Source organism: Astyanax mexicanus, chromosome 1, assembly GCF_023375975.1.
Source record: "Astyanax mexicanus isolate ESR-SI-001 chromosome 1, AstMex3_surface, whole genome shotgun sequence".
NCBI lineage: Eukaryota > Metazoa > Chordata > Actinopteri > Characiformes > Acestrorhamphidae > Astyanax > Astyanax mexicanus.
This window is the reverse complement of record NC_064408.1, coordinates 86,999,497-87,023,439: the sequence shown is the minus strand read 5'-3', so window position 1 is coordinate 87,023,439 and position 23,943 is coordinate 86,999,497. Positions and strand designations below refer to the sequence as shown.

Genomic DNA, 23,943 nt, shown 5'->3' with positions numbered 1-23,943 from the left:
ATTAATAAGCGAATCACATCGTTCTAGTTCTGCCTGTCCTACACCTGACCTCAGTTCAAAGTGGCTACGTGCGCCAGGTCCATAAAAAAGCCTTCACCGAGCTGATAGATTTGCATAAGATTTACATATTACGACCGCATCGCGGATGCAAAATAAATAAATGTGACTGATACTGGCAAACTACGTTTCCTGTATATTAAACCATCATCATTTAAATGTGTTGTACACTGCTATTACAAAACCAGAATACACACTTTTTTATATATGTATTTATATAAATTCTGACAGGAATTATATCATTTACAGAATCTTAATAAATAACAGAAATAAAAGAAGAGCAACGAAGAAAAGACTCGAGAAAGAAAATATCAAAACATAAACAGAACATACAGTGTTATGAAATATGAGTTACACAAAAATACAGACGTTTACATGTTACATTTGGTGCAAACAACTGATTTAAGACTTTTAAGTGCTGAAACCACAAAACATGATGCATGATATTATCTATATCATCTACAAGAGATAATCATCTTTCAGAATGCCAATGGAATCCTTTTCAGCACTCTGGAGTTTATACATATTTGAAAAGGTCAGAGATAAACAGTATAATGTACTATAATACAGTATAATTAAGATATAATGTTCAACAGTTACAATGTTGAGTTCAGTGTTAAAACTAAATGTGCCAAAGTGTGAAAAAAGTCTGAACAGGAAAAGATCAAAAGAAGCAAGTGGTCCAGTTCCACAGTTTTCTTTTGAGTGGTCAGACGATACACAAAGGTGAAGAAAGGACAAGTTTTTCTTAAAAAGGAAATGCCAAGTCATGTACTGCTAAATTGAGTGATCTATTCACACATTGCAGTATTATTTAAAGTCTGTTTCTCTTCACTTAGGTTCATTGGGCCAAACTATAAACAGTAAATGGTGAATGTAAAGTTGTTTGTTTTAGAGAAGAAAATTAAAAAAATTGTTAAGGGGCATTCTGGTCATTTATCAATGTGCAGAGGACAAAGGCTACTTTCATAGACTTTGATAAGAAATTTCCTCATGATTTTTCTAAATTCTTTGCATGATTAAACACTTAAGATATGAACAGAGTCATTCAGAGTAGGTTTGGTGTGAAACACATTATTGTAGAAAAGCTTACAGAGTACTGTTGACAGGGGTAGTGAGTGGAACCTTCTGAAGAGTTTAATACTTCTAAACATAGCCTCAAAGAAAGGTATTAAATCAAAAGTGTGAATACACTGCTTTATGCACAAATAGGACACCACAATATCTTTTTAGGCATATTTATAGCAATGTGTACATTCACAATAATAAGTATGTCTTGAGCAATGTGAAGTTTTCCTTTTCCTTGACAGATATACCAGACAGATTATATCTGCTTAATTTTAGTGCATTAGTGATACTGTTATGTCACAGATGTCACATCTGGTGAAAAATATGTGTACTTATAAATATCATACTATATATAACTGAAAAAATGCAGTCCTATGCATGAGACCCTGTTTTACCATACTTTTAAGAAGAAGCATTTGTGTCCAAAATGTGTTTTTGGATAAATAGTATTTATGATCTGTTAAAATTTTGAAGTCTGTTTCCAATCATTACCACTGTAAAGAAACCTGAGTCAGTTAATCTACAATAAACAATAGTTTCACAACAAAACTCCACTCAAAACGTGACCAACTCCACCACAGAGTTATGCAGACATTTTGAAAATTGGTAATATTCACCTTAATGACTTTCCACAGGCTTGACTACACCACAGAAATGAGAGGTGGGCAAATGACGACAATATATGTATACTTATCCGGAGCACATTTACCTCTATGTTCTAGTTATGTTTTTAAATATACATTAAAACCGTGTATCTTAAACATACACAAATGAAGGGAATATTTTAAAACTTCTAAAGGAAATCATAAATAAAATACATCATTTAAAAAAAGAATCTGTGAAGTTTTCTATCTCAAATTTAAGAATTTCTCTCTGAGGTTTTTCACCACGCTCTGCTGACTGGCATCAGTCTTTTTCCCAGATTCTACATTATTTCTGAGGGTGTCTTCTGACCGTTCACTGGAGGTTGGTGTTTTGTCCAGTTCTTTACTTTTCTCCACTTTTGACGCATGCTCCTCCCTCTGGCGGTATTCCTCCGATTCCTGATAAGCACGGCAGCGATCAATAACGGCCATTATTGAGATCTTCTCACGAGAGGTTGGTGAACGAATCTGTACATAGTGGTCATCCACACTGTCCATTTCCATCACAGTTTCATTGTTTTCCAGTGGTTCTTTTAAAGGTTCCTCCGTTTTAGCTTGTGGTGCTGTTTCATGAACCTTCTCTACAACAATGACCGTCTTGTCATTGGGTAAATTGGCCTCACCCGAGATGTAGTAGCTACTACTGACGTTAATGTTTTGCAGGTTCTGTAGGTCGTTCAGATAAAGCCCACCAAGCTTTTGGTCCAGAGAGCCGGCTCGGTGCATGCGTACAGGAGCATCGTCCCAGTCTTTTCTGGAGTGGGTCCTGCAGGCTGGAGCCTCTGTACTAGCACCAGACAGAGCCAGACTGGTGCTGCAGATGGAGCGTCTCCTCGGGCCGCAGTCGGTCATCCTTTCAGGTACAGAGCGGCTCCGTGCAGCAGTGGGCAGCTGTAGAGACGTGCTGTGCATGTCGGCGTATTTTGAGCGCAGTTCGCGCACATCAGGCCAGTCGAAGCTCTCCATAGAGGATGGGCTCAGAGGGCTCTTGGAGCGTGAACGTTTTGGAGATAAAACTCTGCCACTAGTGTTGGCACTGGTAGAGTCAACTTGTGCCTTTTGGTCGAGAAGGGTCATCTTGTCACATGCAGTAAGGGACAGGGTCAGGTTTGGTTTCCCTGCGAATCAAAGAATACATTTATTTATTAAAATATATTTAAAAATATTCAAAATTATCTTCAAAAAACACCAATCATATAAATTATATAAACATATAAACAGTCTATGTTTTTACTTTGTGTGTTTCGACAATTAAGGTTTGCTACGTCAACCCAGTAAAATTCCTTGGTAAACTCAGTCACTAGCTTGAGTTTTGGCAAATATAGTATTTAGCAGATTGTGGGTCAGCTACAAAACCTGCAAACCAGTTGCTCCAGCTTAACATTTATCACTTTTTTCTGTTTGATGCTTATAATTTTGAGAGTGAATTTAAATTGGTTCTCTGCATTATTTGAAAGTAAAATCGATTAACAAAAATAAATAAATAAATAAAAACGCTAAGGAAGTGATTGTTTGATAGCCATTGTAATGACAGAAAACTACAATTACTTTTGTGATATGTATGATATGAGTTTGTCCCTCTTTATCTATATGTAGCATAACAAGTTTGTTCGGCAAATGAAGCTGGATGTATGAACAGAAAAATGTGTATTTGCCTACTCATTGACACCAAAACTGCTCTTATGAATACACAGAGGACTTGGATACTTGAACAGAGTTAGATTTTGGAATGACCATGTAATAGTATTTCTCATGTTGTGCTGTTAATCAGTGGTTACGATTTATCTCTGATTATTGAAAAAAGAGAGAGCAAGGCCAACTGTGCTCTCTTAGGGCTCCGGCAGCTGATGGCAAACTGCATGAAACGGAATTTGAACCAGCAATCTCCTGATCATACTGCCATTGCTTAGTCTGCTGGACCACTCGGCGCCATTACAGGTAGTTCTAATATGAAAGCAAAAAATGTATTTTCTTATGCTAATGAGGCTGTTTAATATCTTTATCTTTTAGATGTTTGTTTACCAGGGGTCACCAATCTTGTCCACATTGGGCTGGTGTGGGTGCAGGCTTTCATTACAACAAAGCTGTGGCACACCTGATTCCACTTGTTCAATCAGCCTCAGTCTCAGTCCCCAAACAAGTGGCCACCCATAGAGGGTGTGCCCGTGCCTGGTTGGAATGAAAACCCGCAACCACAGCGGCCCTTTCTGGACTGGATTGGTGACCCCTGGTTTAGACAGTCAGAGAAGGATCTTTGAATGAACACTAAGAATAGTCTAAGCAGTATTTCAATGATACCACCCAAATACTATGTAAAACTGTATGGCTGGAGCTGCCTGTACTCTAAAGAATTAAGAGTGCCTTTCTAACACACTATGTGGGTCTCATATCACCAATTTAATTTCTTCACAATTTTTGTGTTTTTGTTTTACCTTTCTCTTTCTGAGGCTTTTCCTCAGTCACAGATGTCAAATTTCTTTTGATAAACATAGTGTCTGCATCCCGGCCTCTTTGCTGGACCACAGGAGGAGTGCACTTGATGCGCTGACTGTACTTCCGTGCAAGATGGATAACCTTACTCTGTGCATTCTCTGTGTTTTCTGATGACTGTGGATCTGGGCATTCCTTCTCATCTGCCTCAGCTCTCAACTGTGCAATCCTTGGAATTAAAGTTCTGGAAGGCTTGCATTCTTCCTCCAGAGATTTGGACCTGCCAACCTCATTCAGACTGGCTGCACGACCCAGGCATTTTCCTTTGCCCTTGACTGGTGAAACAGTGGAGGATTCCTCTGTAATAGTGCCAAGGCCTTCCAGTAGCATCCTGCTATCTCCATCTTGAGCCTCTGTGTTTGGGTTTGTCCTGGAAAGGCTTGTTGGGCAAGTTCCTCTAAATCGAGCTGGTTCTCTGGGCCTTATGGCTTTGTGCTCTTGATTGGACCTGGTGACCTCTCTCTCCATATCCTGCCAAACCTTGATCATCTCAGCCGATGGACGGAAAATCTCTTCAAGACTTTCTGGTTTGATTTTTCCATGTAGATTTGCAGTGCCATCCAGATCAGAACCAAACAAGTCTACATCTCTGGCTTTGTCAGACTCAAATGAATCAGTAGATACACTGGTAACAATCCGCTCTGCGTAGAAAATTGTACGTTCTTCAGAAGTTTCTATGGATGAACCTGTGACTGGATCTGATGATTCACCCACAAGATTGCTGTCCTTTGGAATGTTGTTAAATCGGCTAACTGAACTACTCACTAGCCCGCTGGGAATATAAGTGAGGCTCTCTCTGCGCTTGAGGCTGAAGGTTGCATCTTGATGTTCTGCATTCTCATAGTAGCTCTTGATCTTGCTAATAAGCTGCTGATCTTTCTTAGAGAGAGTTGAATCTCTTCTTCGATTGATGCCTCGTTCCAATTCGAACAGGTTATCATTACTTGGGGACAGAAAGGAGAAATCTGCTGTTGAAATCTGCTCTTGGTTCAGTCCTTGCTGTTCTGAAGAGGTGCTGCCCCTCTGTTGTGATCGCTCACGGAATTCAGCTAGACTGACGCTGCTTCCGGTCCGGCTGGGTAGGCGTGGAGAGGGACAACCCAGGGAGCGGACATCATCTCCTACTAAACTACTGCGACGAGGGCTAGTAACAAAATGTTCAGCAATGGCGCTAGCCTTGTCGAGCACAGAGGATGGCAGAATGCTGCTGGGCTTTGTCTGGTGCCGGACATCCTCCTCCTCCTCCTCCGAGGACTCTCCTGGAGTCAGATCTTGCTGCAGTGGAGGCACAACTTCATCACTTTCTTCTTTTAAGTTCCCTTGTTCATCTTTACCCTTCTGTGGTTCCACAAAATGAAGGTCATTCCTGTCCTGTGCTTCCCTTTTAGTAGATTCTGTGTCAGACACAAACTTCAACTGTAGTTCCTCTGTGGAGCCGCCATGAAGTGCAGTACTGTGTATGTGTGATATGATCTCTGAAGTCTAGAAAGAAGGACACACATTCATTAGTCTTTATTCCCCTAATAGATTAAACACAAGCCCTATGATCATATGTTCTGTTATGATAATATTCTACCATATTGCCAAAGCATGTGAGGAAAAGTGAATTCGTACCTGCTCTCTGCTGTACGGCGTCTCGGCCACGTGAGACTCTTCCTGACTTGTCGGTGGGACATTTCCATTTTTGCAGTTATTCTCATTAAAATCATGCCCGTTTTCCTCCTTTTACACAAGAATACAAGTTATTAGGATTGTGCAGAGCAGAAACAAACAGACGCTTTTAGTAAAAGCTCAGAGAACCACAAAGACCAAGTAGATTAGGGGTGCTTTCATGCACAATTATAAATGTTGTTAGACATGGAAAAAAAAAAGGTTTGCAGGAGCCTGTCCCACTGAAACATGCAGAGATTTCATATATTAGATAATATTAGATGCATTTATGTTAATGTGCTTTACTACATTAGTGTTATGTAATAAAATTAACATTTACTGGAAGAAGGATTTTCATTCTATGCTTCCTTCATATGGAACCCACATTTTTAAACAGAATTATGTGAGAACTAGTATTTTTTTTACTTGTGGGCTCCCTCTACACACTGAAAATGTAATTTTTCCTTTGAGCCCCCCCCCCCACAAACGACACACTTTACAAAAGCATTTTTGGACTAGCGGACAGGTACAGAAAGAGTGTCTGAAGTGAAAGAAAGATGATATAAAAACTAATCTAATTTTACACATGTGCAGAATTATGCAGTTCTTGTAATTTTTTAATACCTGCTACACTAAAGTTACATTGTGCACTTTACACTGAGTTTTCTATCTATCACAGGTCAATGAAACACATCAGTGCTTTGAAAGCTTTGCTTTAAAGCTCTTCATGTATGTTACATTATATATCTTGACTTGAAAAAGCTCATTGTACATAAGTAGATCAAGTAAAATGTTTTGTGTGCTCTCTAAGACAACTGGTCTTAAATGACTGTGTCATAACTGAGGACTGAACCTTCAAATTCCTACAATGTTGCCATGTGGGAGATCCAGGTGTTTTCTGAAGTTTATCCTTCACAATAATAAATTGCAAAGCAAAAATATCCAAGCTGTTGCATTAAAAGCTTGCAGAGTAAAAGTGAAGTTTCAGCATTCCTTGCAAAGGGTGCAAATATTGTGCGCTGTAGGTAGAAAATCACAGGCAGAAGATAAGAAGCTGCACATCGCGCTTCCAAGTGTGTTCGTGCCTCTTTGTAAGTTTGTGTATCGTGTCAACATGTTAGCTGGGTGAACAGTGGAGCTTCTCAGCAGGAGTGATTTGCAGACGAGATGTTAATCTGGTAGTTACAGAGGAAAAGACCAGCAGCGACAGAGACCCTCACCGTTGAGAACCCGGCAGAGGAAAGCAAAGCTCGGGCTCTGTAATGCCAGCAGGAGATGGCTGCCAGCATGGAGCTGGCAAAGTCTGCTACCTGGTCATCCTCCATTAGAATATCATCAGATCCACTTTCCTCCCCTCTCTCCTCCTCCTGGAACAGCTTGGGCTTCGCTGAGGGAGAATCTGGAGCTTCTTCACAGTCACTGGGGTTCAGGCCACGCAAGTCCTCTGCCAAATCGAGACGGAGAACCTCAGGTTCTCCTACGCTCGAGCCCAAACTGCTGATGCTCGCTGCAGCCTGTAACGGCTGCCGATCAGCAGATAATTCCCCTTCACTGTCTTCATGCTGCAGTATCCAGTCGAGATTTAGCACAGATTACAGAACGGAGAAAAGGTAAGACTGCAGCGATGATAGGTCTGGAAAAACTGTTCAAAGTTGCATGCAAATGGACTGGATTTTTGGAGCAGTGCTTACTGATGAAATGCAATAATTATTCCCAATTCAATGATGCAACATTTACAAAAAAATGCTTGCTTCATATTTCGCACGTAAGGTGGAACTATTATAAAATGTATAAATATTGTTATGATGACCTGATATTGTTACCCAATACAGAAACATCTAAAAATATCTGAACAGTGGTTCTTAACTGGTTTAGCCTAAGCACCCTTTAATAGGCAATATGAGTCACTGCAAATAAGCCAAACAGATTTAATACATAATAATAAAAAAAAAAATCAGGAAATTAAGAGAGAATTTTAACTTAAACGATTTTTCTTCACAATACAGCCAGAGATCTCCAGAGATCTCTGTTTGAAAACTGATAGTTTAGACCAATTGTGTGCCACTAATACCTAATTAAAACAAAACCCTAAAGGATTTAGTTTGTGAGCTCTTACCTTTTCAACTGATTTACATTAAGTGAGCAGAGAGAACAGAGAAACACAAAGAGAAATAGAAAGAACAGTAATTATTAGAGAACACAAAAAAACATCATAAAGTCAAAAAGCAGTTAAATATTCTTTAAAATACCCAACAGTATTTCTTTTATCAATCAATGAAACAAAAAAAAAAGAATAAAAATAACCACAGTATAAAACATTTCTAGACTCTTTCCATTTTAATAGTTCAATTTAACAACATAGAAATATTTACCTTTGGTGTTCTTCAGGTTTTGTTTTGAAGCTTTTACTGTGTAAAAAAATTATACATATTTCAATAAATGCCCACAGTAAATATTTAACTCAATGTTATTGATGTAGTATTTAAACTACTACACACCTGATTGGCGTCTTCCCTGGAAACTATTAAAGTCCTCTGATTGGCTCACAGCCTTTTTTAGTCTCTCAGGGCTGTATCTGTACTTTGGATCTGTGTGAGAGAAATGTATTTACATTACAGTTTAAGAAACCAATGCTGAATTTTACACCAGCACTATTAAACTGAAAATCCACACAGAGGGTACTGCACAGTGAGGGTAGTACACAGTGTCCAGCTCTAGTTCTCAATCTGTGGTGGCTAAGGGGGGCATACAACATTCAGTGCAAACATACAAGGTTATTATCTATGTTTGTGTGGAAATTTGTAACCTTTAAATGAACAGAAACTTAAAAGCAATGGATTTGCATTAGACATACAGGAGACTGGCAGTCTGGTAACTGGCAGTGTTTTATGATAGAACAACAGCATCATAAAATTAGTTCATGGAAAAAAAAAAAACACGCTACAAGCAGCTTTTGGAGGACTGGTAATTTAACAGAAAGAAATGGAAAGTAAAATAGATGGACTATATATAGAAATAAAGAGAAATATAGAGAGTTAATACATTGTTGACCCCCAACTACAAATAGGTATTTGAAATCTCCATTGAGTAAGCAAAAATTATTTTTTTTCCCATTGTCTTTATACTACAGTCTGGAGCTGTTGCTGTACATCAGTTTTATAGGAATAATTAAGCCCAAGCACACCGCATTTTACTTCACCACTCCAAAGTATAACCCATCTTAATACAGCCCAAACTACCAATGCTATCACTCACAAATGACCAGTAATATACACTTTCACTGTAGAACGCTGAATTAATTTTATTATCAATGTGTTTCAATTGATCAATTGGTGTTTTGATGTTCTCTGTTCAGAGGAACAAAGTGAAATACTCACATATGGAATCCATTTCTAGGATGGCATCCTTTGCCTAAACAGAAATTTTCACAGGGTTAGAACTCTGGTCTATAAAACCCTGTATATGCTGTGCTGATCAAAACAACTTTATACGCTCTGTACATGCCCCTTTAAACTCTGTATAGAAAGTTCTTTAAAGGCAAAAGCAGAATGTTCAACATCTGGTACCTTCTGTGGAATGACAGCCTGGTGATTCTCTAAAATAAGGCGTTTGATGTGATGAGACCACAGTTTCCTCTCCTCCTCTGTCCGTGCCTACCAGAAAGAGACAGTAGTCATTTAAGGGGGTTTCAATTTCAGTAATATAAAGCTGCAGAGTTTAGATTGGAAAGGTGAGGTTAGTTAGGTGAACACACCTGCACAGTGTGGGGCTGTTTGGGGTGTTTGTAGTGTGTCACACTGAAGCACAGTGAGTCTTTGGCGCTCTCGATTAGCATCAGTGTGGAACACTGCAGAGATAAAGACATAACCATTGAATAACATTTAAACCCTGAAGACTGCACGAAACATTAACTGCGAGCTCATCACAATTTAATAGGTTTGAATTATTTACTGTTATGTTATGGAAGACAGAATAATTGTGCAGAGCTCAGTCTTACTGAAATGTGTGTTTTGTAGACATAATGCTCCCCACGGCGTTTAGTGATCAGCAGCATGCGGTCGAAGAGGAAAAGCGTTCGTTCGTTTTTGGCGCGATGGACGCGGAATGTGCCCTCCAGCACCAACTCTCCATACGTGGTCAGGTCTGGACCTTTCCAGTTAATGAGCAGTGACTGGACCTCCTATTTTGGGGCAGATGTACATATTTTTTATGACTTGTATTTTATTCAATTTTCCAATGTATAACAATATCACATTTAGCTTAACACACAAAACCAAACAGAAACACAACAGGGGTGTAATGCTATATACAGACTAAATCGGTATACAGTTCTCATATTATTGATCCAACTAACATGCGACTTCCATCCTCTAAGCACAATTTGCCTTCCTATCATAATACTAGTATGTATATCCAATCAGCTGTAGGCTTAGGACAATGAGCTAAGAGTGTAGGTTTGCCAAGAATATATAGAGTCTGGGACAGAAGGAGAACGTGATTTCTGCTATTTCTAATTTATGCTCATGAACACTTACCCAAAATTGTTGGAGTTTAGAACAAGACCACAATGCATGTACCAATGTACCTTCCTCTCTTTGACACTGCCAGCATTCTGATGATTACTAGGCTAATGTCTACTAGGTGTCCAATAGAATCGATGCAGGATCTTGAACTGTATAAGTCTTACTCTAAGATCCCTTGACATCATTGAAACATTCAGAAAAATCCCACAGTTTTTCATCATTTGATGGCATGTTCAAATCCTTTTCTGTCTTGAGCCCTACTGTTGCCTTATTATTAGCAAACTTTAACCAACTTTAACCAAGAAACCTTTCTCAACTGGGTGAGGTAAAGGGTCAAAAAGGTCAAGATATAACCTTTCTTTAAACTACCTCTTTAACACACAATGGATAATAACATCCTTATATATCATAAATGATTCTATGGTATGAACTATGTTGATAGTTGAGTGCACTTCTGCTACTGTTAACACATTTGCCCTCAACCCCTCAGTTTATTCAGGTAAGATTATGACTCTCTATTCCAGTACAGATCCTCATAAACAGCTGACTAATCCACCTTACTCACATACACCCTTCCAGATAAGTAGACAAATAGCAAATACATTGAGAGATAAATTTGTTATAATTAATAACAGAAACTGTTTGTTCTTCTCCATGTGTCTGGGTGTGTGCACGAGTCTAGGTGTGTTTGTTTGTAAGAGAAAGAGAGGACTCCACCTGCAGACGGACAGCATGTTCATGTTTTCTCTTCATATCATTAATGTACCACGCCACTCCAGTCATTGTGTAGATGGCTTCCTCCACCACCTCATACCCCTCCCCCTCAGGGTCAAAGTGCTTAGCTATTTCCTGAAGATACACAAAATACATGTAAAATAAACTCGTAAATAAACACAAATATCATGTAAACAGTTGTTAGATCTGGTCAGTGTGTGTAATATAACGAACTCCACTCCACCAGCTCATGTATTCAGTTCCTGCAACAGAATCAGTGCTCATCATCATCTCATATCAATACTGCCACTGATCTATAAATAACTCTTAACATTCTCAGTCATAATTAATATATAAGATAGACTGCACTGGTCCGATTAAAGCCCTATCCGGATGGGATTAGTTTCTCAGGGGTCATCTGTGAAAAATATTTTACACTTCTAGTCAGTGATAAACAGGAGGATAGTGTAGTGAGTTTTTAGGCTTTCTCGGTCACATGATATCAGGTTCAGTAGCTCCTCCATTTCCACTCACTGGTGTGTTTACATGGATCTCCGTGGAAACGCATGTCGAAAATGTAATTACATTGTGTGGTAATGGACAAATATCTATTTTATTAAACGCGAGGAGATGAAACTCAGACATGTGCGCCCGGGCGGGAGGACCACAGAGTTCAGTGAAAAACAGAAGGTAATTCAATCTGTAATTTTCTCAGAGGACGTCTGAGAAAAACACATACATGATCGTTCTGAACAGGAATAAAAACACAGAGGACACCCATAAAAGAGAAAATTACCCAGAACACCCTGAGAGACTAATCCCATCTGTATAGGGCTTTAGACGATCTGTCTTGGTAAATGGGGATGTTTACTATAAAGCAAATACTGAGGAAGTTCTCACCTGAAGCAGCAGGTGATATTTTAGGATTCTCTGGACAGGTTTGAGCAGATAGGAGCCGAGTGGGAGTGAGCGTTTCAGAACCTCCTGCCGCTCCCGGAAAAATTTCGCCAGAGTTTTGTTCCTCATGCAGTCTGTGAGAGCTGCAACTGAACTAAACAGAGGGAGAACAGATAAGCATAAATGTAGATTAGATTTACATCAAGACCACAGATTTCACTTATATGATATAGATCATATAGGTACATTATTAATATTATATTTATTAGACAAGCCAAATGTTATAGGACAAGAACTATTGACACATCCCAAGACTTTTGCCTACTGCATTGAATGTGGATGTGAATTCTGCCAGTGTCACTTGACTGTTTATATTAACAATTCTATTCAGGCACCCCCAGCCATGATCATTACCACCCACAGCTTTGTCCACTGTGGGCGGTAATGCCTTATATGATTGTTGTTCTGGTAAACACATGACACTGTGTATCAATGAAAGTTAAATGTCAGCATAACTTCAGAAATGGACTACACATTGCCTTGACACAAGCAAGCTGGTCAGTGTTCACCCTATTTAAAAAAAATAACACCAAAATATACAGGCGTGTATCATGTCTTGGTTTCCCAGGTAGGGATTAAATCTAGTGCTGGACTATGTTCTTATCTGAATGTTGCATTTTCTTCCAGATGCTGTTTAGTCTAGGACTTGATTTAATCTTGTTCCAGGAAACTGAACGTTTCCACCACCAGAGGGAAGCACTGCATCAACTGTGCAGATTCAAATACACAAACTGAGTAGTAAATATCAATAAATGAATAAACAACAAACTGCCTTAACAACACAATGTTAGATTTATATTGTAATATCCATGGATTTTGATGAATTCTTTACTAATTAAGGTCATTTATTAATTCTTCATAATTCAGTGTCATTTAAACTTAAACGCTGTGTTTACTTACTTGGGGTAGTTGGTGCAGTACTGAGTGTAGATCTCAAAATATTCACTCTATTAAAACACAAAAACATCATTAGCCTCATGTTTACATTCTGTTCCACAACCACATTTTACACACATACACAGTAGAAATTACACACTCCTCTGAGTCACACTGATCCACACCCATAGCTCCTCCTCCTTTCTCTTTGTTTTGAACATCATGATCCTCTTTAAATGATTAGGTTGACGGACAGAAGTAAATACACACTCAGATATGCAATACCTGTGTGCAGAAGTTTGGCACTCAGTCAGTCCATCAGTACTTAGAGTCCAACTTACACACCTTTCAATACAGTTTTCTATAGTTACTGGTTTAAACCAGTTCTATTTTATTTTTGTATTTTCTTCACAGTTAAGCAATATTCAGTTTTACCTCTTGCTAGAACCCCCAGATCACATGGTGCTACAAATGCTAGGAGGGTGAGGCTAGCATGTGCTTTCTTCAAGTCACATGAAGCTCCACGAAGAGCTTTTCAAACAGCTGCTAACACAAAGCCACTGGAGTTCAGCATGCTTGAAGGACCAGCATCACACTAAATGCTGTGGAGAAGGAGGGCCATCCTACCCACCCAGAGGCCTGTTATGTTCTCTGGGACTTCCAGACAGGAATAGCTGTGGCAGCACCAGAGATTAAACCTGTGGTCTCCTAATAATCTGCTGAAGTTTGACTCACATATTACTGTTCAAACTGACCTTAAGCACGAAGCACCTGGCGATCGCCACTGGGTCATTCTCACACAAGTCCAGTGCCTGCAACAGTTCACTGAGCACAGAGCACAAAACACCATTACAAAAACAGTGATTACATAGTGATCACACACATGCCTGCAGGATGTGTCACTGTAATTATGACACATTCTACAGTATAAAAACACACCGTTAATCGATGTAAAGAGCTACCTTATTTTAACTTAAGAAACTCCCTCTATTAAATTCTGTGAACATGCTGATTCAATAGAACACCCACACACACTCACCTGGAGCTGTAAATGGTCAGGATGCTCACAGCACACAGTAACACACACTGTGATTGGTTAGAAGCTCAGAGCGGCATTGGTTACCTGTGTCTCTGAAGACAGCTTTTAGGGGTGTTTCACTCTGAACTGATCCCTCTAAACTAAAAACGGAATTGAACTCAAAACCCTCTATACGAATTTACAAAGGAACTGAACTTAGACCTTTCTCTTCTTCTTCTTCTTCCTTGCGTTTAGTCCCGCATAAAGGTGGCGTCCGCATCCACGTGAACTTAGACCCTCTAAATCAACTTATATACAAACTGAATTGAATCCCTCTAAATTTACTTAACACAACCTCCTCAAAACAAACCTACCAAGAAAATGAACTTGGACGCCTTTAAATCTCAAAACTAAGGCCACTCTAAACCATTTTGCATATGAAATGAACCTGGACCCTAAGAGAATTTACAAATAAATTAATCTCAGACTCCTTTAAACAAAATTACAAACAAACTGATCTCAAGACTCCTCTAGACAAACTTGCAAACAAACTGATCTCAGACTCCTCTAAACAAACTTACAAACCGAACTCAGACTCCTCTAAATGAACTTACAAACAAACCGAACTCAGACTCCTCTAAATGAACTTACAAACAAACCGAACTCAGACTCCTCTTCATGAACTAACAAATTAACTTAACTCAGACTCCTCTAAATGAACTTACAAACAATACGAACTCAGACTCCTCTGATAGAACTTACAAACAAACTGAACTCAGACTCCTCTAAATTAACTTCACAGAAGTCTTTAATTAATTTACAAATACATTTTGACCCCACTATACAAAATATACTCAGACCCCTCCATACAACTTAAACCAGTTGAACCCTGGATTAAAAGTCGTCTTTTTTTTTGTTTATCTGCAATTTGCATGTTTTAATCAGTAGCTCTGAAGGCATGCAAGAAAACCAAACACACACACAACAAGTTCTATCACACTTCAAACTCTTAACCAAAACACTCCTTCTTTACCTCCTTCACTCTCTCATTGTGAAGTGGACTAGTTAGGGGGCAGGTGTTGTGAAGCCAGATTCCTGAAGCTGATAACAGTGATAGGGTCAGTTCTGCTTTGCTCTTTAATTGTCCAGTATCAAGAGAATAGATCATGATTTTAATAGTAATCTATAAAATATAACTTCTTTAAATAGTGACCCATTGGGTTTTAAAAGGCCTGAACATACTTACAATTGTCAGTATTGACACAATATTATTTTATGGCAGAAGTACTAGAACACAGTTCTTTAAATACCAAGGTATAATGGCATAATATTTTTTTTATTATTATTTTTATTCCGAGAAGGATCCTGTTAAAATGGTAAATGGTACACTGACTGTTATCTCTATCAAAGACAGCTAATGCTTTATGTAACTATGGTGGATCATGCAAAGCCATACTTATGCTAGTATATCTATGCATATGTTATTTAGCCCCAAACTATTTCTTTCATTCTTCTTCATGGTACGCACATCGATCTCTGGCCCATTTTTTGTGTGGTATTCTTACAGCGTAGTGTCTGTGTTCGTGTGTCAGTGTGTGGGCTAGCCCACTGCTGATAGGAGCACATTGTTTTTAAATGCTTATGAAGCTTATGAAGCATCATAAATTTGCGTACGCTAATTGTAGTTCTGAGCTTATTTGTTGCATACCAGGAATTTTAAACTGGATGAACTGGTATACCACCCACTACTAGCTCACACAAGAAGATAATGAAGTCCTAGCTGCACTTGCCCAAGCTTCCCTTATGCCTATACCAGTGAAATGTATCTTTACAGTTAAAAGTATATGGGTCAACATAGGAGTACATACAGCCAACCTAATTTTCCATTAATTACAAAATAAGTTATGTTCAGACACAGTGAGTACATTTACATGCATCTCCTAATCTAATTACTGCAGGTAATCCAATAAATATGTTTACATGAACTGGGGTAATCAAATACGATTTCTAGACCCTACTCGGAGCTATAAAAAAAAGAGTATGTTGTTTACATGACTACTTAAATAATCAGATAACTGACTGATCATTAACTCATTATTGAGTGCATGTAAACTTAAGGCAATATTATATAATATTAAAAATATTAAGAATATTTCTGAATCAAACTTGCTTTGCCAGTAATACTATATTTGTGTATTCTATGAATTTAAATAAGAGCTGATTTGTTTCATATTAATGGAACCAAACCACAGTGACATTTTGGACTTTTCATGACACACAATTCCTAAAGAAATCTCTAAATGTACTTCAAATCACACACTGAAAGGTTATGAGGTCAATAAATTGTGTGTGTGTGTGTGTGTGTTCAGAATGTAAGAGTTCCTCACCTGTTAAACTCGTATATGTCCTCTATGTTTCCAAAGAGCGCACACACCTGCTCTGGGCCAATGGGCAAGTCAGCAATGTCGATTATGTGGGCCAAATAATCCTGTAAAAAAAAAAAAAAAAACAACAGTAATTTATTGTACTGACTTACTGTGGACCACCTCATTAAACCCAGAGGAAACCCAGGAGGATCAATATCATGTCTGTTACTCATTACGATGTGGTCACTGGAGGCGCCCAGTGCTGTGACACAGCACAGTGAAATATGTGTTTACTTAGATCCTCTTTTTCCAATAAGTGTTGTGTTATAGTTTATGTGATTTTATTAACATTGATCTTTTATTCAATATTCTGATCCAATATTGTGGAGTTGGTCTAGGATCCATATACATCAGTGGTCAAAAATTCAGCACAAAAAAGCAAAAGAAATACTGCACCTGCAGAACAGAATCAAAATGTGGCAATTAACAAACTGACAGGAGGGTGATAATTTAAAGTCTCCTCTATGCTTATTGTTTGGGTATAATTTGTATTACATAGAATTTGACTCAATCATTAGAGCAAAAAATAAGAAATACATAATGCCCCTTTAGAGTTTACCAGTTTTTATCACTTCCGTTAATTAGTTTGTTTGTTTTAGCAACAAGAATCTGCATTCTGTAATGCCCTTAATCAAATTGATACACATAACGGTATAAATCTGCCTGTGCATAAAAACACTGTTTCAGAAAAATATTTTCAATAAAAGACACTGAGAAGAACTACTGAGTGCCAGTTCTCCTCTCTCTGTAACTGTGGGTGGCGCAGTGCTGGACTGCATGTCCCTGCATGTTCAGTAGTGACACTGAGTGTTATGCAACACTAATCCACAGGATGAGCAGCTCATTAAAGGTCAGCAGCTATTAGGAATTTAACCCCTCAGACCCATTCACAACTTAACATCCTTACTGCACTCAGACACACACACACACACACACCATATCCCTGACCATAAAACGTAAAACTAACCTTAACTGTGTCAGCCCTCGGTTACTATGGCAACTAAACATAACAGAAAGGAGTCAGTCTTTAGTTACAATGGGAACTTGACCATAACTGCAAAGCGTCAGTCCTCAGTTCCTATGACAATATAAATCTAAATGTCCAAACAAAGTGTATAAAAAAAAAAAACATACAAAGAATGAAAAAAGGGAAGAGGCTTGATAATGTAATACATATGGAAATTAGGTGCAGGATAGTGTTTTCAATGCTTACTTCTCCATGTCTTATGGTATATATAGTATATAAAATAGTATATAAAATGAATAACTAATAATGATAAAAGAAAGAGTGTTGATGTTAGATGTTTTTTTGTTTTAATTTCTTCGTATCTGTTTTCATTTGATCATTTTATCTAACCTTTTCCTTTTTTTTTTTTAAACAGGTCAAAACATTTTTTTGATTTTTGTACTACATTATATTTTGATTCAGTCACCTGACACACCAGAATTGTCCGATGTTTAAACAGCTGTATCTGCTATAACACCAAATAACCACTCTATAGTTATTTTTAGTGTATATTAGTAATACTTGTAGCATATATAGTAAAGAAATAATATAATAGAAATAGAAATAATAGAAATGATCTGTTAAATTTGGACATCAGAAAGAGAGGGTTAATTTACTGGAACTTGTTTTCTATAAAAACAATACATATAAACAATATTATAATACACTTACACCCAAAAATAAAACTTTTTTCTTTTTTCGCTCCACTAACTTGGTTGAGAAATGCATCTCTATTGTTGCTACTGGGACAGAAACAGCTTCAGCAGAAACAGCTACTTTGGTGAAACAGCAAGATAATGCTTATGAGAAGTGACACAGTACTGGCCACATAACGATTCAAATATGAAATAAGAAAAAACTAATTAACACTGGAACACATGCTACAAGTTGTGTGCAAACATTCCACATACAGCTTAAGTTGTGTAAGTGTAAATATGTTCACATCCTCTATAGACACATTTATGTACATTTTAATAGCTATTTAATAGCTGTTAACTATCACTGTTAAATTACTGAACCTTTCATACTGCACAAAAATAAAACATGTACAAGTTTTCCTGAGAGGATGTGTTAGCTTACTTATAGACACCAATACGTAGCATTTACACAAGGTGCACACACTTGATTGGATTGCCTTCGTTATAACATATTTAATTCCTTAACCAAGCTGGAACAATTACAATTAAAGGCAGGCACACACACACTGATCTCAACACTAATGGAATAAAGAGCTTAGCTAAATAAGCATATGGGTGTGTGTGAGAGAGAGAGAGAGAAGAGTGTGTGTTATTATTTAACCAGGACAGAGAGTGTATATCATATATAGCGGTTTTCCAAAATCTACACCCTGGAAGGCAGGCCAAAATGCAGGCAAAAACCTTTGTTTTTTTAAATATCCGGATTTGTAGGAATGGAGCCTTGCTCAAATATGCTTCAACTGTTTGTTAGCTACATTAGCTGTGCAGTTTTAGTGCTAATTGGTGGATCATATGCTTCCATTTCTATTACCGTTAACTACATTAGCCTTGTAGTTGTAGCAATAATTGGTGAAGTATATGCGTCTATGGTTTGTTAGCTACATTAGCCTTGTAATTGCATTGCTAATCGGTGAGGTATAAACATACAGTTTTTTTAGCTACATTAGCCATTAAACTGCAGCATGAATTGGTAAATATGCTTTCATTCAATTTCAGTTATTTACATTAGCTTTGTAGTTGCAAGGAATTATCCCTGATTAACTTAAATCTTATTGAAGCCAAACGGGTAACAGCAAAATCCTGGAGAAAAGAGGAAGCATCTGGTCTACCAGAGTGGATAAGAGGAATGACTTCAAATCTCTAGGGAAAAAACAACCTATTTTATTAAGGGCAGAATAAAGGAATTTAGAGAGATTTGGGAGGGTTTCCTGAATTTTCTTGAAAAGGGGGAGCTTGCTGTCTTTGATGACTGACATATGGAATGACTTGTACTTTGGTAAGAGGTACATATAACTAGCCTGCTAACTAAAGAAGCCAAAAGAGAAACACCACAAAAGACCTGGACATGGCTAAAGTGTAACAATTCTGCCACGAGAATACTAAGAACAATTTGTCCCCCAATTATATAATTTTTATAATTTTTTTTTTTCCTTTTTTGGTAAGTTGTAAACTTTTTTTTTTTTTTTTTTTTTTTTTTTTACAAAATACTAATCCAATTTCTTCTGTCATTTTGAAAACGTAATAAAGGTATTGTACAAAAAAAAAAAAAAGCTTTTTAGTTGCAGCACTAACTGGAGGGGTACACTAGGTTGGGACAATATATTGTAACTTTTTTTTAACTGCATCATATCGATTTAATACATGGCATCAAATAGTGATATTTTTCTATATATTTTCACCCCTCAACTTCACTTAATAAAGTTACCGCTTAATTACTGCATGTGGTGGTGCTAAGTAAATGAATAGGGTAAACCTGCAGTAAAGAATTTTGGTTGGCGTAAAGTATCTTAGAGAAATGTTCTGCAATATTTTGACTATCACAGAATTAAAGTATTGTGATATATCATAGCTCCAGTGCTAATCTGAGGAGTATAAGCTTCTCTATTTTTTTTTAACTCCATTGGTTTCATAGCTGCAGTGCTAATCTGAGGAGTATAAGCTTCTCTATTTTTTTTTAACTCCATTGGTTTCATAGCTGCAGTGCTAATCTGTAAGGTATAAGCTGTCAATCAATTTTAGTTAGCTTAATTAGCCTTTTAGCTGTGTTCACAAACTGGAGGTGTATACGCTTTAATTACTTGTTAGCTACATTAGCCACATAGTCAAGTTTAAAACCTAAGAAAGCAACAAAGAGGGAAATTGGTGGAGTCTGATTTCTCACAGATCTGTTGGTTTAATCCAGTGCAGGCGAGCATTTACCTCCACAATGCTGCGGAGATCCCTCACATACATCCGCTCTGTCTCGATGATCTCCATGATCACACGGTCCAGGTAAGTGAGCTGGGGGTTGGGAGCCATGGCTTTTGAGGCGAAGGGGATCAGACTGTTCACTGAGCGATCACTGTTCTGGTTCTGCACACACACACCACTGTGGTCGCTCAGCTCAGCACACACTTCATAGTGCTGTGGGGGTGAATGTTTAAGTTCCTGCGTCTCGCCACTCTCCGCTGCAGGACACAGGTCCAGCTCCAGGTCATCCTCAGCGGTCAGTGCGGCACCAACAGGGCCGATGTCGTCCCGCGATGAGCCAGATCCGGATGAGACTGTGGACACCACACTCACGGGCCTTGCACTGTCCGGGAAATCTGAGCAGTCGGACAGTGTGGCTGTGGACGCCCGGTCACTGCTGCTGACCGAGGCCGTGGACAACCGAGGAGATTCTGCAGAAAAACAAAGACAGAGTTCACACTTAAAAAACAATTAACAGATACAGATGATCAAAAACACATCATATCAATAAATAAAAAAGCATTCCCAATTCCAATTACTATAAAAAAGCATGGAAGCCACAGTTCCATTTCTTTCTAGAAATTAATTTTAAAAAATTATCACGATAACATAAAAATATTGTTTTATTGTTGTAAGGTTTTGTTGAGTTTTCAACAACAAACTAATAAAAAGCGCTAATTTTGTGGAGTACTCAAAACCATCATTTTATACAGGATGAAATTAAAATAATTTATATTCTATGCACTCTTTTCAAAAGAAAAAGCCACAAACATACATAGTCCCAGTCATTTGATAAAGACAGACAGAAAATCTGAATCTTAAAAAAATAAAAAAAAATAAAACAGTGATGCACATTTTTGCATCACCCATTTTGCATGTCCTAAATAATGCAGTGTGCATCCTGTAAACACAATGAACATAAAAACATAAATGAAACTGGGCCACAAGAACAGATTTTCAAAGAAAATATAAAACAATTAAAAAGCATAAGTCAAATATGGGTAGTAAATGCACAAAGGTGATTATCAACAACAAACTTAAAATTTCACACCAGTGATAACATGACCCTGCCTCATTCATTACATCACCATCAGATCATCCAATCAGAGCAGGCATTGCATAAAGCATAATAAATAAGCAAGGCTGACCACACATACCACATACATATTTGTGTATGAACATGCAGTGCACTCAACAGAAATGGATTTATGAATGAATAAATAAATGATCTTTATTTATCGAGATTCAGGTAAAGTTTAATATATAAACATACCCAGCAGCCCACTGAGAGACGGTTTCTCAGAAAATCTGAGCAGAACTGAACCTGATGCAGAGACAGAAACATACAGTTTACAGATCAGACTAAATTATATACCATACTTATAATACATTAAATTATATTCTATTCTTTTTTATTGGCTATGTGAGTGGCTGATCACAGAGAGGTGGACAGTGTGTGCTGGGCAGTGTAAAACGTGTGTGGAACAGAGCAGACAGTAGTGGTCATTAGCTCTGTGTTTGTGGGAAGGTTGGTAGAAGGTGACTGGAGGTGACCAGCAGGAAGGAGGGAGGAAATGCCGGCTCTCGGCTCCACCTGCTCCTCTGCTACTGGAGCATTTAAAAGTAAACACATTCAAACAGATCGGCTCACACACACATTTAGCACTCAGTTGGACTTTCACCTGACCCATAAACCACAGCCAGTAACAGTAGATTTACATGCAACAACAACAATAATAATATTAATTATAACAATAAATGTAAAATTAATCACTGACTTTTTGAAACAATTATTTGCAATATTGCTGTATTTTAAAGAAGCTGTTCTAAGACTGAGTCTGATCCAAATCAACACTAAACATACAAAGCAGAACACATTGATTAAAACCAGAACTCTAAAACATCTGGACCCAGAGTCTAATCTCACACACAAACAGCCAGCCTTTAGTCTCAGGAGACTCAGCAGGAGCTCTTGATCTCCATCTAAGATCAGTGAAGTAAGCCAAGAGAAGCAGGACTTCTGAATGAGCGCTGGTGCTCTGCAGATTAAACAGTTACCCCCTCTCTGTATAAAAGTACACTAAACAACGCAAAAGCAGACGAGTGGACTCACCGAACCAGTGGGACATCCTGCGCTTACACACAAAGAAACCACCGACACAAAAACTCCTCAGCTCCGGCAGGAGAATCGATCCCCATACCTGTGACTGCCGCCGCACTGTTACACGCATCACTCCCACCTTACGCTCTCTCACTCACACACAGACCCATCTTCCTGAAGAGTTCTGTTCCACGTAGCATACGTATCTGCAGCTCCAGCCATCAGAACTTCACACTACAACACACGCGCCACACGTTTAAAAAAAAAAGAAAACACCTCGCCCAGGAAGGAGGGAGTCCAGCATGGTGTAAAGGCCATGTGTGTGTGTAAAGGGAGGGGTATAACAGGGCAGTAAATCAGAAGGAGGGATCAAAAAAAAGAAAGCAGGAACGTGTGAGGTTAAAGTCCAGAGTCAACCTAGACATCTCTACAATATTAATAGTTATTCATATTATCATTATTGTTACTAGTATTATTATGTTTTTATTCACTTTTTATTAACTTTTACAGAAACTTTTCAACCTCTTCATTCTTTAGAATTAAAAAGACTCGATGGATTTGACACTGACAGACAATCAGATGATCAAGTGTTTGAACACTGACGATTTTTGTAGTGTACACGATCAGGACTGGATTTGAAATTAAGCATTCAAGACAAGATTGGAGTGTAGACTTTTACTGAATAACCCATCTCCATTTCCCCCCAGGATTCTAAAATATAGCACTTTTAGCTGATGCTGCTAACAGGTAACAGGAACAGGTAATATGGGGGTATAGTGATGCACATGCAAAGAAATGGCTATTGTCACATCTTTAACAAGGCTCAAAGTGGAAACGCATGAACTCAAGTTGTTGCTAAAATGATCTTTCATTCATGCATTTCAACTGAATTTATTTTGCAGTCTGTTCCTCCTCACAACTATTCATCCTATAGTCATAGTCGATTTATTGTAACTTAATTTCAAGATGACAGCACCCAAACAACTACCTTCAGGTACTGTGTGCATGTTGAGGAGAATAGAGATGGACTATTGGACAAAAGTTCATACTTGTTATCATGTTTCACTACACCCCAAGTACATTTTACACCAGATTACTCCTTTAAAGGATAAAGGACTTTAAAAGCAATACTACACTGACTAAATTACAGAAATTTTATGGGGTAGGGAGTGTATAGCTGTGATTTTTTCCACTTGTTTAGTAACCAATTATTTACTAGGTCCTACCCTCGCCTTAATAAATTCAAGCTCAGGTGAAAAAAATGACACAAAATAAAAAAAAAAAAATTTTTAAATGTCTCCTAAAACAAAAGTCAGTAAATGTTGTTTTTTCTTTGTTATCTCCAAAAATCTGGCCAGATTTTGACAACATACAGCTTGATGATGCTTTTTGGATTGCTGGTGTTATTTTTCATGTCAGGATTGGAATGGCAAATGCAATCCAGTAGATTGCGTTTGAGTGTTAGTGTACTCAGTTTTGTTCATGG

General features: G+C 38.0%; 1 protein-coding gene across 1 annotated transcript; it reads right to left on the bottom strand.

Annotated features, from left to right (window-relative positions):
• Positions 1 to 335: 335 nt before the first annotated feature.
• On the bottom strand, positions 336 to 22,741 carry LOC103025193 (pleckstrin homology domain-containing family G member 3). The gene is made up of 18 exons (XM_049485212.1): positions 22,470 to 22,741; positions 21,630 to 21,680; positions 20,327 to 20,787; positions 16,385 to 16,485; positions 13,735 to 13,804; positions 13,004 to 13,050; positions 12,047 to 12,197; positions 11,150 to 11,281; positions 9,907 to 10,089; positions 9,664 to 9,756; positions 9,476 to 9,562; positions 9,287 to 9,320; positions 8,408 to 8,497; positions 8,276 to 8,317; positions 7,130 to 7,476; positions 5,874 to 5,981; positions 4,202 to 5,741; positions 336 to 2,887 (listed from the first exon to the last, which is right to left on the bottom strand). Exons 1-18 carry the CDS (start codon positions 22,585 to 22,587, stop codon positions 1,974 to 1,976), a joined length of 4,569 nt encoding a protein of 1,522 aa, XP_049341169.1. The 5' UTR covers positions 22,588 to 22,741; the 3' UTR covers positions 336 to 1,973.
• Positions 22,742 to 23,943: the final 1,202 nt, after the last annotated feature.

Excerpts from the sequence above, each read along its gene's own strand:
- LOC103025193 (XM_049485212.1), bottom strand. The coding sequence starts at position 22,587 with ATGCGTGTAACAGTGCGGCGGCAGTCACAGGTATGGGGATCGATTCTC. Across the intron at positions 11,282-12,046 it reads AATATCACCTGCTGCTTCAG|GAAATAGCTAAGCACTTTGA; the intron begins GTGAGAACTTCC and ends GTGTATCTTCAG. Across the intron at positions 10,090-11,149 it reads AACATGCTGTCCGTCTGCAG|GAGGTCCAGTCACTGCTCAT; the intron begins GTGGAGTCCTCT and ends GCCCCAAAATAG.